Below are 22,640 nucleotides of genomic sequence, written 5' to 3'. Positions count from 1 at the left end.
GGAAATTCCATGCTAAAAAATAAAAAATAAAACTGTAACTCTCAATACTGCTTTTATTACATCTATTTAATTTAGTATCTAGGTATGTATGAACCCGTTTGAATTAAAGAAAGTATTAAACCTTCACCTGAAACTCAAACTGAATCTAGTTCAGAAATTTGCACCTTCTGGCTTTGGGGGAGATCAGAAACAGATAAACCAAACTAGTGTAAAATAGCTAATATCATCTAATTCCCAGTCTGGATGGAAAAACGAAATGAGATTCCAGCACATTTTCTACTATCCAGGGGCTCTGACTTCAGCTAAATATTATAGCCTGATCCTGCAGTTCTAATATAGGCACAGAAGTGAATGGGAGCTTTGGCAGTATACAGACTGCAAGACTAAGATCCCTCCCCCTCGCCCAGATTGTGCTTGTCTGCAACGTATTTTAGAATCTTTGGAGGTTTATCTATCACTAACAATAACCAGAACTGTTCATATCAGAGATATGTGCAACCTAAATCCTGTCTTGACTAACGCATCTTATCCCAGTTTCTGTTGTATATGTCTGAAGTGAAGGTGCTCTCTGAGAGAGTTTCACATTTTTATAATTATGAAATGCATAAGTATGTTTCAGTGACAAAAATTGTTTTAAAAAACCTCAAGTCTTTGAGCTGTTTATTTATGATCCAGTACCATTTTATGATGAGAGGATAAAGTAAAAAATAGAGATTAACTGATCCTTCACACTCAATGACCAAAGCAGTACAGGACTATATAGTGTTAATGCTACAGCTCTCTCCTGAACATATTGCCTCACTGTCCACAGGCTTTATGTATCCTGCCTCCCTATGTCTAAAATGCTTCTATGGTTGTTCATTTCTGATCTGTTTTTAGTAATATTCATCTGAGTTGATGATCCCTCCCTTTTCCTCTAGCATTCTGTATCATCATCATTTCCATTTATGGGAAGAGACACCAACTGGTGACTCCAGACTTCCTGATGTTGAACTTAATTAATGATCTGCTGCTCAACGTTTCCACAAAACTGGGTTTGTTCATTGTTTAGATTAAGGCACCAGTTCTCCACTCTCTCCAAAGGCAAATCAAAGAATCAATAGTTTACAGATGTTTACTGTTCAAAATTAACAGTGTAAGCATTTTGAGGAATTGAGTGGGAACTCTCAAGAGCAGATGGTGTAACTGACTCATTCACTGCCCTGACCCTCCTTCCAGTTTAATGTAAGACTAATCCTGTTTGAAAGCCACAAAATATAAGATAGAAAAAGGACAATCTAGATGGGTCAGCCAGCCAATATCTATCTTTCCTTATCTGCTTTGTCAAAGATGTATTCATTGGAGGTTCTATATTGTATCTAATTAGGTTTTGATCAGGTTTTTTTGTTTTTTGTTTTTTGTTTTTTTTTGATGGCTCTTCTTGTGATAGCATTGCTGCTTCTCCCTGGGCCACCAGGTCCAATTTTAATGTAATTTTCTTTTTAAAGCTTTGTGCAGGACCAGACACATGGGGATGGGCAATATATCCCAAATACAGAGGGATAGTTGCTTTGGCTCTGACTCAGGAAGACACTAAAGTATCTATATGCTCAACTTTCTTTTCCTTTTGTAAGGATGTATTTTTAATTTAAAATAATTATGGTGCTCTAAAAATGAACTATTTGAATGACGTACAGAACAGTGAATATAGCCTCCTACCCCTTCGGTGATCAGTTTATACCCACCCCACTAAAAGAGACCCATTTAAATGCAAGTTAATTTCACTGTTAACCTCTTCCTAGGAAGTGTGTAGAATATTCTACCAAGAATATTTCTCCCCTACTGCTTTCTTACTGCAGGCATAGTCTAGTTCCGTAAACTAAAATTGAGCATTAGGAAAACATGGGAGACAGCAAAACGTAGTTTTCTAAAATGTTCCCACTATTGAATTACCTTTTTTTTCCCATTCCATTCACCATTACTTCATTTGTATGGATGCCATGCAGGGGTGTGCAGGCATTTAAAAATGTGACTACTTTTGGAGCGGCAATTTAAACACCAGTCCCCACCCAGTGTCCCTGGGCCCCATTGCCTCTCCCACCCTCTAGGCCCCTGCTGCCTCCACAGAGCTGTGCTTCCCTGCTCTGGGCACCATCTAGTGGGGCTCAGCAGAAGCACCGGCTGCAGCACCTTTCCCAGGCACCAATGTGCCTTCAGCCATGGTCAGCCCAACTCCCATCCTGGCAGAAAGCAGGGAGGAGGAGCACGGGGGAGGGAATCCTGGGGCAGGAGGCGGAGACAGAAGCAGAGAGGATCATTGGGGGGAGGGCTCATGTCCCTGCTTGCCCCCCCTTGTGCACGCCCCTGATGCCATGTCACTATTTTAATGGCCCATATCAAAATGATGCTCAATATTGAAATAAATAAAAAGGAGGGGTTTAGAATATTATCTTTCTCTTATTTCAAGCAATTTCTAATTCCTGAACACAACAGAAAGCAAACATCACTCACTCATCGTTTATAGGTAAAGTGATCACAGTTCTTCTTTTTATCAAGACAAACCCAGTTTTTCACATGATGTCCTAGGATCCCAGGTGATTCTTCCAAGACACCTGAAATGTCCTGCTTTTCCATTTCACCACTTGAAATGTTTGCTTTTTCCCCTAACTATAAAATGTTTGCTAGTGGAATTGCTAGACAGTAGAATTTGTTCTTCGTTTACAAGAAACAAGTGTTGGGAGTGAATAAGAAAGGTGGAATGAATATAAACATTGTCAAAACCCTTCCTCTTTACTTAAAATTAACATTAATTACACTTGCTCAGTGACTCAAGATAAACTCATTTGTTACTAGAAAAAATTCTCCACTCTAAGAAATAAACACAGGTGGCTTTTGAATCAGAAGCAGGCCATAGTGACACGAACACATATTTTTTTAAAAGTGCATTTTGTCTTCTGTATGACCATTTCACAACCACAAAATTTACTGCCACAACATTTCATTGTGTTTGATTCCAAAAGTATGGTCACATTATCAACAGGAAGATTCCCATTGACTTGAGTGGTCTTCAGATCAGATCCTAGGGCATGAAAGTAAAATTCCATCATACCTATGTGAGATATGCACAGAACTAGCTCACAATAAGGGAGAAAGTGAAGACTTATGTAATATGATATGGATACAACATTCATCTACTTTCTTTGCTGAACACACATCCTTCACATATCCAAGCACTCCCTCCTACCCAATGCCTCTTTTTAGTTCAGAGTGTATACAGATCTCTGTCTAAAGAATGAAATCAGCTTGACAAATTATAATACTGTTGAGAGAAGAAAAAGCTAACACTTTGGAGCCTGCCATCAGCTGAAATAGATATTAAACACAATCCAATTAATCTTACTCACTTGAGTAGTTGTATTGAAGTCAGTGGGACTACTTCTGAGAGTAAGGCAAACAGGATTCTGATCAATCTATTAAATTATAATTGACAGAATTCTTGCAGTGGAATTATAAAATATCTAACAGTGTAACTTCTACTCTAACTATGTTAACTGATTTTGAAAATGGCACCTGTCGAAAAAATTCTTCCATCAGAGCTGCTGTCCACCGGTAGTGCAGTTCCCAAGATTTTGCTGGATGGCTTATGTCTGCTGCATGTAGAATCAAAGACATGGCCTTGGCTTTGTCTATCCTGTCAAATCAAGGACATGCTCCAATTATCTCAGAACAAAAGCAACTATTTAAAGTCTTTTCTTGTGTATGAACTCATTTAAAAACTTCTAAAGAACAGAATGGAAAATAACCTACCCCTCTGTCTGCTGCAGAGTGTGTCGCATTGTTTTAATCTGCTGGAAATGTCCTGACATATCTGTAGACAAGACCATCTCAATGACCAGGCTACGCAGTTCCCTGAAAGCAAACAAAAGCAAAGTTACGAATTACAATTCATTTATTCTGTTTATGGAACATTTGCTTAAGAAGCACTGGTTAATTCATATCTTTCTAAACAAAAATGAACTTTTTTTTTAATTAAAAAAAAGCACTTCAAGAAATTATTAACAACTGGAACCTTATGCCCCTAAGGGGATTCAGTGGCAGCAGCATACTTCAAAAAATCAACCCTGCAATTATTATTTCAGAGTCATGCTGTTTTGTAATTCCTCTTTTCTAGCGCATAAACTATAATTAAGTGCAATTCTGGCAGCTAGTAAAACTCTTTTGCTTATTTCACCCCATTACTAGGATCATAGCATTCAGAGACAGAGAGGAACAATTAGACCATTGGGTCCACTACAAGAATAGGAGGAAGTAAGCTTCCAAATTAGTGTCCAGCAGATACAACACTAAAAGTATCTAGAAGGTTGAGAAGCCATTTAGGAGACCAAGAAGTGCCAAGTCTGAAACATTAGGAATTCAGGCCATTAAAGTCCTTGTTTAGTCCTTTCCCCTCATTCAAGTTTGGTCAGAACAGCACCAGCGTCCAAATCCCCACCAGTTTAAGACTATGGGCCATTACAAACTGGCATAAATGAGAATGGCTCTGGGGCTACATTTTATCTAAAGCTTGTACATATTTCTTTTGAATACAAAGGTTTGTCTGTCAACCTTTTATTAAATAAACACACAAATATGGGCATATGTTTATGCATATATAATAATAATTAATTCCCATCACCAACAATTGCTGATTTGGAAACAAGTGCTTCCTCATTCACTGTTGACTCTTCCTAACATATTGTATACATATCCCATTAGGGTTAAAGGGAGCTACATGTAGGTAGGAGGATGTAGGGGAGAATACATAACCTTAAATGTGTGTTTATGAAGCGTGTACCCTTATGCATACTTCTCTGATTTTAAGATTCCTTTCCCTGTAATACTGAGACCGTGGACTTTACTGCTAATCATTGATAATACAGCTTATGAGGGGTCCAGGTGTCAGACCTTTCAGTGGGAACTCACTGTTGAAAAACCGCAATGTCAATAAGATCAAAGACATGTAGTGGAGGATATGATAAGACTGCCTGCAATGGCATGTAGCTGATCTGCAGCTGCTAAAAGCAGATACCTCCAATGGCTGGTGAAGGTATGCTAGATGGGGAAGGCTCTAAGTTGCTACAGAGAATTCTTTCCCAGGTGTCTGGCTGTTGAGTCTTGCCCACATGCTCAGGGTCTAACTCATTGCCATATTTGGGTCGGGAAGGAATTTTCCCTCTGGTCAGACCGGCAGAGACCCTGGTGGTATTTCACCTTCCTCTGAAGCATGGAGCATGGTTTAAACTAGTGTAAATGATGGATTCCGTAACTTGAAATCTTTAAACCATGATTTGAGGACTTCAGTAAGTCAGCCAGAGGTTAGGGGTCTATTATATGAGTGGGTGGGTGAGGTTCTGTGACCTGTAGTATGCAGGAGATCAGACAAGATGCTCATGATAGTCCCTTCTGACCTTAAAGTCTGAGTGTGAGAGTAAAATGTGGTATGCAGGAGATTCTGGAATAAACCTTGTTAAGCATTATTGTGAAATTCTGTTTAAGCTTTAAAGTTACAAGTTAATTCCAATTCTATTTAGAGAAGTGATGGTTTATTTTAAGTTTTGAGATGGAGACTGAGCTCCCTCAACAGTAGAATTAAGCTGGTGTAACTCATTGATTCCAGTCAATTTACTACTGATTTGCACTGGTGTAATTGAGTGGAGACTCAGGCCTCTCTTTGTTATTCTAGTCATGATGTGCAGCCATGGCAACCTGTGGTTAGGATCAACCATCCCTTCCCTGACCTCGTGATAGGATACTAATTAACTGGCATCCCAACTGTTCCTCCTGCACATTGCTTTGAACTTGTATCCTTCAAAAGAAGCAAGTCATTTTTTGTAAGAAATGGGCAGACATTGCATGGAAACTGAGGGGTTTATATTAGTTGCACTCTGCTGTTTGGGAGAGTGGGGGGGAATAGGAAAGAAAAATACATAACACAAACCCAAAACAAACTTCTACTCCACGTTTCTACAGATATTTTTCTTTGAACTTTCAGTTCTTGAGCTCACTTTTAAGAGTAATCAGGGAAAAAAACCATAGGGGCCTCTAATTACTGTGCCCTGCATTGTACACAGAAGCCAAATTCTGCTCACAGAAACTTCAAGCTCTCGCAGAAGTCAGTGGGTCCAGTTCTGACTCCAGTCACGTAAGTGTGAAACTGAAGTAACTCCACCGACTCTCCTGCACCCTCCTAATTATTGCTGGCCACTGCAAGCAGCGGACCAGAAGGAGGAGGTGAAGGTGGGGCTAATTTGCTGCCATGTTTACCTACTGGAGCCTGCCTGCCCAGCCCCAGTTCAGAATCTGAAGAGCTAGCTAGAGTAGAAGGAAAACTTACCTTCGCTCATCTCAATCTACCATCATCAGGAGAAACCAGCTCCCTGACTCCCTTCCACCCACCTGGAGATATCAGACTCACTCCTGGCTGTCCCCTCACCTGAGGTAGGAAAGTTCTGCTCACCTCAAGTACCATAACTGGCCTCTCAGGTGAACATTAGAGGTGCTGCCCACTTTCATCAAGCACCTGACACCCATAGCCTGCAGGATAAGATGTCTATGTCTACCATCACTACTGCCAGCAAAGGCACAGGGAGCCCTGCTGCTGTGTGAAACAGCTGACAGAAAGAGAAGCCACTTAGAGGAGTGTCACTGTATTGCTATGGAGGGGGAAGCATGGTGGATCAAAGGATAATTTCTGTGATTCTGTAATGGCTGGGGTGGAAAGGGATACTGGGGTGAAAGAATTGATGGATTTGGGGGGGAGGTGGAAGTAGGAAGAAGAGTATGGAAAGAATGGATTTTGTGGGGGTGGGGGGCGGTAGGGTTGAGGGAAGAGTGAGGAATATTACTTGGGGAATGTCATGTGTATTGCCCTTTACCAGAGCCCTTCTTTCAATGTTGGCAGCACTCACTGATCCAGACCCAAACCTTGTGTTTTAAACTTAATTGAGGCTGACAGTTTATTAGCACATTTAGCAAACCTTGATGTTAACTGGTAGAAAAAATGGTAATGCAAAAAAAAAAAAAATTCTCAATCACTTTTCTTCATCTTGTTGAAATAATTAGCAAAGCCATAGTTTAACCAGGCATGGCCATTAAAAAAAAAAATCAGTACAACTGAAGAAAACAGTTCTGACAGTATTTAAGAAATGAATCAGAACAGGAAGTGTGTGGAAAGTCGAACAAATTATCATTTCAATTTACTGCCAATTTTCTTTATTGTAAGCTTCAAAGCTGCTATTCTAATTTCATGAATTTCAATAATGAGAATCAAAAAAATTTCATTCTATTAATAATTTTAAAAACTGAAGTGCTTCTTTCAAGTGGCTAAATGGATTTGTCACTGGTGTGGTATTGAACCACTGCAAACAATAACAGGGAAACAAGGATATTTTCAAGCTTACAAAATGAATACCGGGCGATCATAATTTTCAACTTGACCTTCTAAATTAGGTCAACTAGTTCTGCAAACTGCATGGGTGTTCAAATCAGCACTTTGTCACCCACAGATTTATTAGACGTACCAATATTAAGTGCTGATTTATGTGACCAAATAGAGAATTGAGTACCCCACTTTAGCTAACGTAAGTAAATCCATTTTTTAGGTCTGTATATCCGTGATATGGTAGCAGAATTTTTGGAAGCCTTTACAATTAATGATAGCTACCTGGCTGTAATAATTAACCTTCCTGCCTCTATTAAATAAATGTATTATACTCACATTAAAAGGGACAAATTACTGCCTCCTATGACTGCCTGCAACCTTGCTGACTTCAAGTGAGTTGCATGAGTATAACAGAGGGCAGAATCTGTGTAACCATTCCATATAAAGAAATTATGATAAAAATGTCTAAAATAAAACATCATTAAAATAAATTTCTCCAGGAAATACAAATGGGTCACAATGAAGGAATTTCAAAAGCAAGTGCAAGCACAATTGGAGAGTAGCTGAACAACTTCTAAAAGAGCACACCAAATCACTACAAAGTCAGAAACTAAAGCAAAGAGAGAAAGAAAGCATGCCACTGAGAGAGAGCATAAAGAAGCCACATCCTGTACAATCCAGCATAAAAAGGGGGAAAAAGTCAGTATAAGATTGATCAGTCTTGATAGAAAAGAGAACTTTTTAGAAATACATGGATATGCTACAAAAACTACAGTGCTACAGCCCTGATCCGGGGACTGGCTGTGGCTGCTCTGCTCTAGTGTCCTAGAGCAAAGCAGCATGCAGCTGGCAGATCTGGGGACTGGAAGCTTCTTCCAGCACTGGGCAATCCTCCGCTGTCACAGGGATTCCTGACCCATTCCCATCTCTCTTCCCCTATCCACCTGGGGAATGAGGAGTAGCTGGGATGCACTGCATCCTGTAGATCTGAGCTCTGGGGGCAGCTGCGTGTAAATTCAGGCAGTCTCCAAGTTGCACTGATTTATATTGGGGACTGGCCGAGTCCCTGGTGATCCCAAGATCAGGAAGCACAGAGGTGTCTTTGCCCTGGTTCTTTTCTGAATGAAGCTCAGCTGGACCAGATTGTAGTCTTATATATCTTCAGGCACCTAGATACCATGTTAATGAGTATGACAAACATCTAGCTAGGATAAAATTTCTATGGGGGAAAAAAAAAGAGAAAAAGTTAAATTACTGACTCCACAGCTCCAAGTAAACGAAATAAAGATTCAGAAACTTTCACCTCTAGGTGACACACATTGATGGGGCTGAAAGGTATCAGCATCTGAAAGTTGTTTGTTGGCTGTTCTACATCCACAAAACACTATTACTTTCTTCATATTCAGTGGCTGTCTAAGCAGAGAGATCACAGAGACTGAACTATCCTTTCAATCCTAGAGAAGGTAGAAGCTTCCAGAACAAGGCTAGTCATACTGGTGGAGGCAATGTGGGTAAGATAACACTCTCCCCCCTCATGTTTAAAATCAGTATCCAGAGCAATTAATCTTTGTCCAGAACTAAATTCATTTAAAGAATTTAAGGATAATAAATGAGAATAAGTGTGCTCTGAGAGAAAAAATAAAATAAAAATCCACCTCGTAATCATAGATTGAAAAAAATATTTTATGTATGAGGTGTGCTGCAACAATCAAGGGTAATTAATGGATTAAAAATCAAAATGTTTTAGCTCCCTGTATTGTTAAATATTAACATCCTGATTGTCTATAAGCCAGTTTTACATATTCCATCTCTGAATTCAGCTACATGCAACTGAATTGTCTAACGACGGTCTGATTTCAAAGAGGAAATAAAAGAATACATGGAAATAAGTGTTACACAGAGAGACTTCTGTCTGGGCCAGTACTGCAGTTTTATATACATGCTGGGCCAAACTGTGCTCTCACATCATGCAACTTCTCTGAAGACAATTGGATTGTGCAGGAATAACTGTGAGCAGAATTTGGCTCTCTGTCTTTAGTGACACAATTTCCACAAGCAATGTTCCCAGGTGCAGCACACCTGACAGTGACACCACAACACAGCTATTGATTAGACATTTTAGAATGACAACAGCTATACTGACAGAAACCCAGCAAGGCTTGTATTTTGGGTGTTCTGCATGCACTGTTGTACACCATAGCAACCTTTTTAATAATGGAAGACCTCAAGGCCGTCCTGACAATTATCATTTATGATATTGTGGCTTGAGTTATTGTGATATGTCAGTTACAATTCTGATAATCTTTATAAATGCCCACTTAGTTCCAATGACATTAAATCCTTCCATTTCCAAGGCTTCTTCAGTTTCAGCTAGAACTCATGCAGGGCATGTCAGCACTTCAGGCGGAGGGGGGAAGGGGGGGGTATGATTCCCAACTGGAGAAGACATACCTGCCCTAGGTCTCACGGAGTTAGCATTCTAAAAATAGACTGTAGCCTAGACACTGGGATGGATTAGCTGCCCTGAGGATGTGCTTCGGATCTTGAATGGGTACATACTCACTCAGGTACTTAGCCTGGTCATGCTGCCAGGGCTACATTCTATTTTAAGTAAACTAGCTCAAAGAGAGTTAGCACGAATATATCTCCTTGAGCTGGGAATGCCTCCCCCCGCTTCAAAGTGAAGATATTCCCAAAACAGGGTGCAAATGAGAATTAAATAATTTTAATTATTGAAATAATCCTTAATGTCCCAAGAGATCTTACCTCCAGTCATCTTTGGTTAAATGTGCCAGGATGTTCATCTCTTCCTCTTGCATAAGTCTGTAAGCAGCACTCACGTGATGGTTTTCAAGAACAGAACGATCATTGTACAAAATGGCAACATCTGACCTAGGTATAAAAGAGGCAACAGGACACTTCTTAGATTTTGGCAGCTAAATTCTCTGAAGATTCCACTCATGTTAAGCAAGCTCCAGTCCTGGCCTCTTCCTGCAATTGCTCCTCTCAGCTGCTTGGGGCATCTGTGGCACAAGGGAGAAGAACTGATCTTTCCTTTCATGTCAGTGCTCCCCCTGCTGGTGCACAGGCAGCCATTAGAAGTAGGAGGAAGAAACCTGAATGGTATAGCAAGAGCTGAGGATCTGGGGCCAAAGGGTGTGGCGAAGAGAGAGACGGGGATGTGGGTGGGTGGCTGAGAAGAAGATTTGGGATGGTGGGGAGATGAGAAGACGACAATTAGGGATGAGGAGCTGGTGGGGGTCTTGGACGAAAGGGATTGGGATGAAAAGCTGAGTGAGTGGGAGTGAGACACCAAGACAAAGACAGGCTGGAGGGGCCAAGGATAGAAGGGGTTAGGCCTGGGGGCAACAAGGACAGAAGGGTCCATAACTGTTAGAGAACACGCTTCTCAGAATCTGGAATAAGTTGCATCATTCTTCTGCTGTCTGCAAATAGCTGTGAAACCCACAGGCAAAAATGTATGCCTCATCACTCTCTAATGGCTGGCTCACACATAGGATAACAAGCCTTGGCTGCTGTTAGTTGCTCTGTTAGCTCAAGCAGCAGAAGCCTGTGCTGTGAATCCAAAGAGTCTAACCCTGTTCAGGACTGTGTGGTTCCACATCACGGAATTTGTTTTTCAACTTCCTTTTTGAAAGAAAACAAAACTAGGAAATTACACATGTACATGCACACACAAAACACATTAAAAGAACATGAAGCACTCAAGAGTTAGAAAATGCCAGAATTAAAGTGCTCAGAGAATAAATTGGGTTGCATAGTTAATGGTGCTGCTGTGTGTTTGACTCCTGCCTCATTTGTTACAGAAGTTGAAGGTATGTAGTAAATGAGACACGGGAGCCTCATGGTCTCACAGATTAGGCATGGTCTCACAGATTAGGGGGCTGAATGTCACCTTGAAAAATGGTATTCTGTCATTCCTCTGCCAGAGTTCCTGTGTGATGTCGGGCAAGCCAATTAAACCAAACTTTTCACAAGTCATTACTGACTGTGTGTTCCCTATTTTCTGGATGCTCAACTGGGACATGCTGAGAGTCCTGTATTCTTAAATTATCCAAGGCAGCAAATGTCCAACTCAGCCTGTTACATAAAATTACTTATAAAAGTCAGCAAAAGTTAAAGAGAGAGATTAATTTAGTCCAAAACATAAAGGTCTTCTGATTCTACTGCCCAAGGACTGTGTTAAGATTGTGTCTGGTAAATAAAGGAGAATGGAATTGGAAATTAATGAACCAAAACCTGTGTGTCAGAAATTAGGCCTAACTGGAACAAATAATGAGAAAATGGTCTATTCCAGCCATCTCCACTTTTTGAGGGCTTTAAAAATGGACTTTGTGGGGGAATTATGCCAGTTGGGTTGAAGGAACATGCCTTACCATCATGGCTGCCACGTCATCATTTGCTGGGAACCCAATCACTGCTGGGACTTTGTCATCCCAGTCCTGAAAGGTGTCCTGACCAGATCAGGCCAGAAAGATGGAACCAGACAACATTGCTACCTCCTCTGGCCTTGGCTAAATCCTGACCACCAGGAATATAAGACTTGAGTTCCTGCTATCACCGCCTCCCTCAAGTATCATTTTCCTTTATGTCCTTATTTCTTCTCTTTCCTCTCTTTCTCTCTTTTTGCTTCTTTTAAATAAGTGTCTTTATTAGCAGGCCAAGACTCCATATTTTGCAATGCTACTTTGAGTCTGTGACCAGAGGCAGCTAAAAGCAATGCCTTAAACAGTCTGATGCTAGCACAAATTTGCCAGGTCTCAGAGTGGCTGATGAGACTGTGTGCTGTGCCCATGATTCTCCAACAGTGAGGTTGAAAGTGAAAGCACCAGAGACAGAAGCTGCATTCTCTGACTTTATTATTTGTTTCTGTCTTCTCTTGTGTGTCCTTAGCTTATTTTGTCTTAAAAACCAAAACCTGAATTAGATTTAGCAGCAGCAATCGCAGCAGTTCCAGCCAATCTGATCTAACTGTTTCTCTTATCCCCAAAAGGGACCATTATTACACTGGGGAGTGCCATAGAAAAATCCAGGAGAAAATTAATATTTCTGTAGTCCAAGCACAGTTTGTATACTGGGCAGTGATTAAGGCTTGGGACCACACACTGAACAAATCAGGATAAAATGAAGAATTTTGTAACTACTCATTCAGTGAGCAACATCCATCCTGTGCATTGAATGAGGAAGGGTCCTGTGGAAAAAATAGTATATGTGATCATATAATTAATTAATAACAGTATATAATGAATTCACACAAGGGGGCTGAATTAAGATTGCACAAGCAACCATTAATTCTGGCATTTCCTACATTTTAAGTGCTTGACTTTGCAACCTGACCATTCTTTTAATATTGTTTTGTTTTGTTTTTTAACATCATACTATATAGAATGAGAGCAGAGGTACTAACCTAGCAAGCAGAATTGCTCAAAATCAAGCTATTCCAAGTACTCAAGTGCAATGGAAGACAATATTGTAATGCATTCACCAACAGGGGGAGCTCTGCTACTGAAAGGTTGATAAATAATATGCAACTTTTATTCTCAGAAAGTTCTGCTTTGATTTACCTCGTATAAAGAGACCTCTAAATATTACTTTAAAAAAGTTATGATTTTGCTGTCACTAGTTATCATTAGTGGTAATTTGTTAAGCTACAATAATGTGCTTAACAAGATGAGCTCTTGCTTATAATTAGAAATGGGCCCAAGCTATGAAGATTGGATTTGGATTCAGACTTTGGTGGCATATAAATCAGGAGTTTTGGTCCAATCCACGGCATTTATAACACTGAAAAAGAAGACAGATGAAGTATTGTTCTAAAGTGCTCTGTGATGATTTAGCTGCTCAGCTAGCTCCAACGTTAACAAGATGAAAATGTATCCCTTGCACTAATAAGTACTATTAAAAAAAACCAAACTAACCACTCAGATATATATTATGATACCAGAGAACTACAGAAGTAAAGCAGGATTGGAAAGTTTGTTTATTAAGTGAACAAAACATATCCTACCTAAATAATGAGAGTGTTTATATTCAGTCTCTTACTGACATCATGGGAAAATCTATGATTTGCCAATCAGGTATTTTTATGAAGCACACTTTTGATCCACATAATTAATTATGGTTGGTTTTAATCAGTGTAGAGATTTGATATGACTGTGAGGATAATTTCTTCTGCCTTTTTGAAGCAAGAGGAACATGGAGGAAAGGCAGGTAGATGTCTTTTTTTAAGGCCAGATTCAATTATGAAGGAAGATTGGGCAATATCACACAACAAATACATACTAGTACGTATTTAACTGTAAAACTTAGGAGTTTAACAGCTTAATTTATCTTCTATTTTTGCAGTACTTCAAACCAAAATATAAAAGATTAAAATAGAAAAGCAGTTTAAATTTGGAACAACTGATTGAAGTGATACGACAACTTATTTTTAGCTGCACTGTGTGAATGCACCAGTATGTTGAAGAAGAGAGGACTTTTGCTGGTAATTTAGCTGCAAATATGGAATTTGTTCATCATCAGATTTATCAAACCATGTGTCCCAAAGCACATCAAGTGATTAATCTGTATGCTGTCCTTACGCAGTTTAATACCTACCACTGGCAGGCAGTATAACCTCAGGTAAGTGAAAGAACACTTTTGCTCACTTTTATGAAGAGTGGCTTTCTTGCCAAAATACAGTGATGCAAATAATTGTTTAGTTTTTCAGTACAGCTAAGGAGGGAGTGCAAAGGTGCCTGAGGAGCCAATCTGCAATAGAGTGCTCCCCAGGTCCACAGTCTAACTCACATTAGAGGGTAGGGCCCTGTGTTCCAATAATGCCTGGCTGCTCTAACTCATACTGGCTGTGTCTATAGCCCAAAGGGTCATTATGGAAGCCAGTGATCTCTAAGATTTGGAGACCTGCCCGCACCCCATTCCCAAACTGCAGTGATGGGGACAGCACCACTAGATGTTCCCCTACTCTGGGCAATCTCAGGGCAGCAGTGGGCCAGGATCTGCCCCATGATATTTAAAGAAAAAGATAGTTTTTTCTATATTTAAAACAAAATATTCCACCACCCAACATACTTCTAAATTATACAGTCATTTCAGCAAAAATATACTTGTCAACTTATTATTTATGATGATGATGATGATGATGATGATATGATTATTAACTTCTCCATATGCCATATCATGAAAAGCCCAGCCCCATCTATTACCCGCACCCCCACTTCTGAATTAAGGAAGAAAGGCCATGCTAAGCATTTGATGCCTTTTTTCTATTACAATAGCATTAAATTTCCACATATAGTGTTTTTCATTTGTAGATCTCAAAATATTTTTAAAAGATAGGTAAGTATTATCTCCAGTTTACAGAGAGGGAACATGAGGCCAAGAGACTTTCAAGATTCCATAGCCTGGAGTAGAACACGGGGCTTCTGAGTCTCAGTCTAGTGCTCTCTCCATTGGACTATAATATTGTACATAGTAGGGATGTTTTCAAAATAAGCTAAGAAAGGCACCTTAAAAATCCCACCCTAGAAGTCTACTTGCCATTTGTGCCTTGAAAAAGTCCATCTGCCACAAGGATCTTGCAATTTAATGCAAACAAATATGACACACCAAACAACAGTTCCAATTGGTACGGAGACATTGCTGGAGGGGAAGCAGCATTCAAAGAGGAAGTGGGAGGCCTTCATCAAACATATGGCCAAACAGGACAGCATAAAAGAAGCTACTAAGGCAGAAATAACTGAAATAAAGGGAGTGGGTACAAAGGATAATGTGAAAGGAGAATACTCAGAAATATTCTACTCAACTGATATCCTTGTCAGTCAGAGTTCCAAGCATTTTGCACTGACCCCTCAGATAGCAATGGGTGGCCAAAGGTGAAGATTTCACTTTGAAGATATGCACCTAGATCCTGTGGTCCTTATTCTCACATGCTGTCCTTGCTCACATGAGTACCAAAGCTAAGGAGGCTACTCAAATGAACAAGGATGACTTGGGTAAGTAAGGGCTGCAGAGCTGACGACCACCTATCTTCAAAGAAGTAAAACATTTTAGGAAGCAGAACTTTAATGTTCACAGCAATGCAATCTTTTGAGAAATTGCTGGTAATATACTAAGGTAATATATTGACCACAGCCAACAGCACTGAACCTGGCCGCTGTGACCCAAGGGACATAGGTCCAAGCCTCCTTTTTCTCCTTTCTTATTTTAGATCATGCTGGAACAGCTGCATTCAGACATGATATCACAAGATGAAGCACGCTTACCTTGTCTGAATATGGAAATTGTTTGTGGTCCCAGTATGCTCATAATCATGGACTGCAGCTGCAAAGATCATAGCTAAGATTTCCAGTTCTGTGAGCCAGTGCTAATGAATAAAAGCAAAAACCAGACATATTCTGTACAACAGCTTAACTGTGACATTACATTATTGAAAATGTTTCTACATGTAGCTTAATTAAACATGATTCTTCTTTTCTACTGAGTCATAAAATCTTGAACATTGCTAAATATCGTGCACTAGAAACTTGTATGTTAAAAAAACGAAGTAAATTGTTATTATTTGATAAAAGCTTGTGTGATAAATTTGGCAGATGTTTTGAACATGAGGTCTTTCTCCACCAGCCAGTGTTTGGCTCTTGCAAAATTTATTACAAGTAAAACTTGATACTAAGTTATAGTTGTAATTTCCTACTTAGTGAAAGATCTGACCCTCAGAGTAACAATTCACAGTGTTTTCCCAAGTACAACATCAACATTAACCATTGACTTTACCAATCCTGCAATATTTAAACTGGGTGTTTTTTTCTTCTTATAGTTAAAATACTGGCATTTTAGAACAGTAGTTTTGTATAAAACTGAGGTCTGCTTGGTACACTCAATGCAATTTTATGTACTTTTTACTTGCCATCTGACACTATTCTGTGCTGCTGCATTTCTAAAGACATATGCCAAGTTCAGCCGTCCACTTCTATTGTCTTACATCACACATTTACTCAGCCTAGAAGAAATGTATTCCATGTACTAGTGACCTCAATATAAATCTAGTAACAATTAACCACAATTGACCAGACAGTTATGTATCTGGTTTTGCCAAAGAGAACCTAAAATTTCTTACACCCTTTTTGTAATTTGCACTAAATTGAAGGTTTTGAAAAGGTCTCTCTGGATTTGATACATACCCATATCTACTCACCTACCCATTATTATTATTATGCCACAAGGCTCATATCATACAAGATCAAGTGCTGTTTCATAAGCTGCCTAGGTATGAGTACCACCGATTGTTCCATGAGGATGAAAACAGCCAGTGAACATTCACCAGTATAGTTAGACCAGCAATGTAGGACTTGCTGAGACAAAGTAAGGCTGTCTGCATGTTGAAATTACTGACTAGTTGATGAAGCTATGTGGATTTATGAAGAGTACAATTAGGGAATGAGAGAAAATACGGTTAGCAGTTCTAAAAATGGAAGCAACAACCTCCACACTATTTTGTATTATAAAAAACTAGGCCACAAGCTGGGTCTGGCTTCCACAATGTTTTCAACAGAACAACTGAAATAGAAACTCAGAAATTATTAGTAACTAAAGCTAAACAAAAAAATCTTCTTTAAGCCTATCTTCCCAAAATCAATCTTTTTAGCAACCAAAATAGTTGCTGGAAAATCTTCTGTAATTAGTAGAGAGTTTCTTGCAAAGGTATCTATGGACTGCAGACAAATTTCATGTGGTACTGTATACTGGCAAATACTGTAGTTATAGTAAGGCAGCGAATATTCAGATAACAAAACACCCATGGTCCCTTTAGCAGAGTGATTTATAAAGCAAAAATCTTCCAAACATCTGCTTTTATATAAGACATGAGCTAGGTGGGGTGAAATAGATGATTGAGAAAGGAAAGATGGTTATGTAATACCTCCACTTTTCATTGCTTGGAGATGGAAAAAAAATACAAAACAAGATGATGTGGGGAAATGTAAAAAAAAAAAAAATGTGGGACTATCACAAAACAGTTAATGGTGGGGGAAGAATATTTTTCTCCTACTTTGAGCATTGTTCATAATATAAAAAAAAAATGAAAAGCAAACAAATAATGACTGTCCATACAATTTTCTGCATTCCACAAGAATGTGTTTCTGAGGGATTAGATTCTTTGGTTCTTAACTGTAGACCTGAGTTATCTGTCCCACTTCTTTTATCTGGGGTTTAATCATAGAAGGATGAAACATTAGGTTGAGACCCAACCCTTCAGTTCAGGGGGGTTTAATGCAAGGTTGGAGGCTAATAAATTCCCAATCATCCATGATCTAATAGACACCTGGCTGGATGAGGCACCTGGTCCTTGTTAGCTCTGACTTCTTCAGATGTATTCAGCACCATTTGAGCCATGTTAGGGCCAAAGAGAAATTTTTATCTGTTATTTGACTCAGACACTAGAATTATCCCGCACCAAGATCATCAGTGTGAGTCCAAGAATTGGATTAAGATAGCAACAGAAGAGGCAGCTTCTCTGATTATCTGAAAGTTTTGGATAATATATTCCATTGTGTATTTACTCTGGGTGAATTAATGTTAGTATTAATTTTTTAAAATTTCTTGACTTTCATAATCCTACTGTCCAATAATCTATGGGTTTTTTTTCCTTGCACTTAATAAATACTACAGGGAAAAGGGAATTCATAGCATCTACACTTTCTGGCAAACTGAAAAACATGGCAATTTTCTGGAAGTCTGTAAAAGTAAGAATACTAAATGTACGCCTTGTGTAAAAAGGATTTAAGAATGAGGGGTTTCTAAAAACCTACCTTTATTTTACTCTGCTTTAATCCAGGGCCCAGAGAAGTGCAGAGGGAAAGAACATGTTCAATGCTTTATAAGGTTTGGAGTTCTCTGTATCAGTTCCATAAGTTACAAAGAAAACACAGAAAGACTAAAAATGACATGCTTGAACCGATAAATGCACTGCTGTGGGCATCCATTATTGAACTACATCAAAGGGTAAGTGAAATATTCCAGGCACGTCAGAGAAGAGAGTGGCAGTGTAGGGAAAAAAAGGGATGCATGCTGTGAAAGCAATTAGCTTGTGAGCAGTGCTGTGTGTCACTGTCACCAGGTATATAAGGCCGCAAGTTAATTAAGTGACAGAAGCACTAGAAGACAAACATAACACATGTACATTGTACAGTCAAGCTCCCAAACTGAGGGTGGCACTAGCTATCTATCTGAGGTTTTTAAATGGCCCCCATCACCTCACAATCTTTTAATGTATTTATCCTCCAAACATCCCTGTGAGGAAGGGAAGTACTATTATCCCCATTTTACAGATGGGGAACTGAGCCACAGAAGGACAAAGCGACTGGTGCAAGGCCTGACAGGAAGTACATGGTGGAACCAGAAACTGAAGCTGGGTCTGCTGAGTTCCAGGCTAGAGTCCTAACTATGGAACCAGCTCCTGACTCAACTTCTTAGTACATGACATTAATACATGCATGATGCTCATGAAATTAATACATTGCAGGGCAATGGCATCAATAGGGCCTTTTTCAAGCACTGACACTCAGAAAACATTATTTTGCCTGACAGGCTGCATCACTTGAAAACACTTTTGACTTGCTGCTGCCCCATTAGCAGTGACAAAGTTATCCGGGAACCGTTATAAGCAGTATTTTCAAGTGTGGCCATCTAAAACGGACCTTATTTTATTAAGAACCTTTTGTATAGAGAGTAAAAATGGTTATGGTGTTACCCAGGACAAGTAATAGCTATAAAGCTTAAGAGTGAGGGATAGAACTCAGTACAGCCAAGTGCATTTGCAGAGCTTGGCCACTAGCACTGCTACAAAGTACTGTATTTATAAGCTGGGTGAGCATTCTGGGTGCTGATATGCAAATACTCAACAGCAAGGATTCTAATGTGAAATGTATTCCTCCATTCAGTGCTCAGAGATACACCCTGGGTGTCATTGAACTCTGTAGGCTGGAGTCACATTTCTAGTACTAGGGCTTTCTTCTTCTAGTCGTCTTATTTATATAGTGGCAATATACAGCCACGTAGTAAATAATCACTCAGGATGAGGCTTGATGTCATTGTTCCCAGGGACACCAGTGGGAATTTTGCCTGAGAAAAGACTGCAGAATTTGGCCCTCACTTTGTAAAAAGCACTACTGTTAAAATGTACAGTATTGGAAATAAATGCCTGACACTTTTCTAGAAAGGAAATCAATACTTCCTAGAATCCCAAGACCAAATTGGGCTTGATCCTTCTCCCATTGACAATCAAAGAGGGAATATCAGGCACCTATATTCCATGCAACTCCAGTGATGTAAGCTGTGTGGTACAAGATGTATAACAGGGTGTAGCCGGGAGGGATGGTTCCCCTCTGAGAGAGACCCAGAGGGAGAACCAAACCCACCCTGGCTGCTAGAGCCCAGAAGATCACATGACTGGAAGCAGGGAGGCGGGGCCAGGCCTTTAGGAGCCGGGCAGACACCACCTGACCGGAAGCAGGGAGGCGGGGCCAGGCCTTTAAAACCCCGGCCTGCGAGCTCAGTCAGGTGGGGATGGCTGAGGGAGAAGGATGCCTCTCCCTGGAGGCTCCATGCTAGAACCAGGTCTGAAGCCTATGCTGAAGGGGAAAGACCCATCTCAACCCCAGACTGGGGACTGATGGAGAACCTACCTGAGTCCCCTGTTGCCTGAGAGTTGGATAGGAGCCCACCTGAGTCACCTGCTGCCTGGGAGCCAGAGGAGGGGCTGCCCAGGCTACCCGCTGCCAGGGAACCAGAGGAGGATAGATCTGAGCAGTACCAAGCCTGGGACCTGGAGAACCTACCGGCCCTACTGGTGGCCTGGGGGCTGGAGGAGCTCCCCTCTGAGGAGGAGCCCATGGAGGGCCTGATGGGACTACCACATCCCGGTGACCCAGAGGAATCAGGTACCTGTGGGTATGGGGAGGAAGAAGCCCAGGGACAGCCCTAAATGGAGGCTGAGTATGGGGCAACCTGGTTGGTGTGTTGCAGCAGGAGCCCTGCCAATGCAGTGACAGGTAGGGCCCTGGGCTGGGATGCAGTGGAGATGGGTGGGCCTGTGTCCCCCTCCGCCTTTCCTGAGCCACCCCGGGAGACCCTTACCCTCCTCACTGTCCCAAACGCTAGACTGTTTGTTTGTTGGCTTGCCCGCTCTGCCTAGGGCTGGGGCGAAGGACTAGGCTCCCCCCACAGGGGAGAGTCAGGAAGAGCGGTCCCCCTCTAGAAAGGACTCAGGGGAATCCTCGATGCTGCCCCCAGAAGGGCATGTTTACACAGGGCATAACTTGAAACCCATCGAGTCAACTCTAAACTTGCCCTTTATATGAGTGACATTGGACAGCTTTATTCGCTACTGGCTTAACAAACAGAAGTCATATAATATATTATTACCATTTCCTTCCTTGTTCTGTCTTTTCAAACACAGCGTTCACACTCAGGACTAAACAGTGTCCCAAAAGGTGATGACAGATGTCCGTTTTAATTCTGAGACAGGACTAACAAATGTCTAACTGAAATTATAGTGTGAAGGTTACTTACTGCAGCAATGTCAAAGGGCAATAACATAAACACTGAAAGTTAGAGTGATTGTATGTGCCTGCTTCAGCTGCCAAAGGCAAGAAAACAAAAAAGTGTTGGGACATTAGAGTTCTGCAGAGCAACAGCAATCTCCTGATTGCCACAGGCTCTATTACCTAGCTAAGGAGCAAGTGAGTTCAGGAGGATTCACTGGTTCTGTGCAGTCCCTTACTGGCAGTGCCCTCAGCAGAGATTAAAGCTGCCCTTGACTGGCAAAACCTCCAGGGACAGGAGCTGGCAATGGAAACAACACTTGCCCATTCCTGTGGATGAATACCCCTCTAGGTCGCTAGGATACTCTCATCACTTCCAAGGATGCACAAGCTCAGGGAAAATTAAGAAAAGACTCTCTCTGAACTCTTTTTGCTTATGTAGGCAGAATCATCTGAATATTAGAGCCAACTTTCCTTTGCTGCGTTCTAAGAAGAAAGGAAAATGAATAGGCTGCTTCATCCACATGTTCAATGTGTACTGTTAAACTACGCTATTGTTCCCTGGGGAGAGAATCCCCCATGGCTAGAAATGGCCCCACACCAAAATCCCAGATCCTGAATGAGGTTTGTAGTATCATATTCTGCAGCTCCGATCTGTCTGCAAAATGGACCAAACACCAAATCCAAGCATCAGAAATTTGACAAAGCTCTCATTTCGATTTTGAGTCCCCAATTATGGGTGTGATTATAGCTGGGGTTTTCGTGCAACCTTTATGAAGACATGAGGTTCAGAGCTGGTCCCCGAGTTTGATTTGGGCCCGTCTCTGTATAAAGCCCACTTTAAACTTATTTCCATCTGTAGCACCGGTAAGCCTGCACATACAATGGTGAGTTTGAGAAACTAAAGTGGCTGAGTTCTGTAGTACTTCTTACCATAATCCCAGTATGAAGCATTATGTAATGCACGGTTTGGGTAACATCAGCTGCATGAATGAGATTGTGGTATGGATTTTTGTACTTGCTGTAACCAACCTCCAGAGCTTCTGCAAACGAAATAAGACTGGGGACAGGGATCTGTGAGAAGCAAACATTAGAATAATAAATTATGTTTCTCTTGCAACAGCTGCAAAATCAATGGTGTAACGAACAAAACACAAATTAACACAAAGTGCAACTCTGATACACCAGTTCACAAATATCAAGGTGATGGGACAAATTACTAAAACTTAATGGACTAAGACTGCTCTGTTCCTGCTCCTCCAAGAGGACACATTCCCCTGTTTACACTATGTGCAATGTGGGACCAGCATATAAGGGGGAGTGGGCTGTACCCAAAAAGGGTGCAGAAGGGGTTGCACTCCTCGTGTATGCCTACGAACTCATGAGGCATTCATGTAACAAAGGTATGACACACAGGAGTTCTCGTATAGGACTGATCCTGTCAGGGTTACAGAGTGTTCTCTGACTTCAATAGTCTCAGGCTCCCACAGTGTGGGCCCCACACTGTGCATAATGTAGGACTGTGAAGTTCAGGCCCATCTAGCTCTATATTTTTTCTGAAATTAAATAATTTTCCCAAAGAGAAGATTTATATCGATTTTGTGGGATAAACTGAAAACTGGGTTTCCATAATGACAGTAAAACTTTAGTTCAATGGTAATGATAAATAATAGAGTATGGTG

General features: G+C 40.7%; 1 protein-coding gene across 3 annotated transcripts in view; it reads right to left on the bottom strand.

Moving 5' to 3' along the window:
- The window catches only part of PDE1A (phosphodiesterase 1A), a 245,129-nt gene that overhangs the window by 38,807 nt on the left and 183,682 nt on the right, over nt 1-22,640 (bottom strand). For all 3 annotated transcript variants that reach the window (XM_067549082.1, XM_067549081.1, XM_067549083.1), the window contains 5 exons: nt 21,892-22,032; nt 15,685-15,785; nt 10,166-10,291; nt 3,787-3,888; nt 3,550-3,670 (listed from right to left, as the gene is read on the bottom strand). In XM_067549082.1, coding sequence (XP_067405183.1) covers nt 3,550-3,670; nt 3,787-3,888; nt 10,166-10,291; nt 15,685-15,785; nt 21,892-22,032 — 591 coding nt within the window. The remainder of the gene's footprint in view (nt 1-3,549; nt 3,671-3,786; nt 3,889-10,165; nt 10,292-15,684; nt 15,786-21,891; nt 22,033-22,640) is intronic.

This window comes from Emydura macquarii, unplaced genomic scaffold, assembly GCF_026122565.2.
Source record: "Emydura macquarii macquarii isolate MOO-44397 ecotype Brisbane River unplaced genomic scaffold, CSIRO-AGI_Emac_v2 contig_1253, whole genome shotgun sequence".
NCBI classification, from domain to species: domain Eukaryota; kingdom Metazoa; phylum Chordata; order Testudines; family Chelidae; genus Emydura; species Emydura macquarii.
This window is presented reverse-complemented; position numbering and strand designations above follow the sequence as displayed.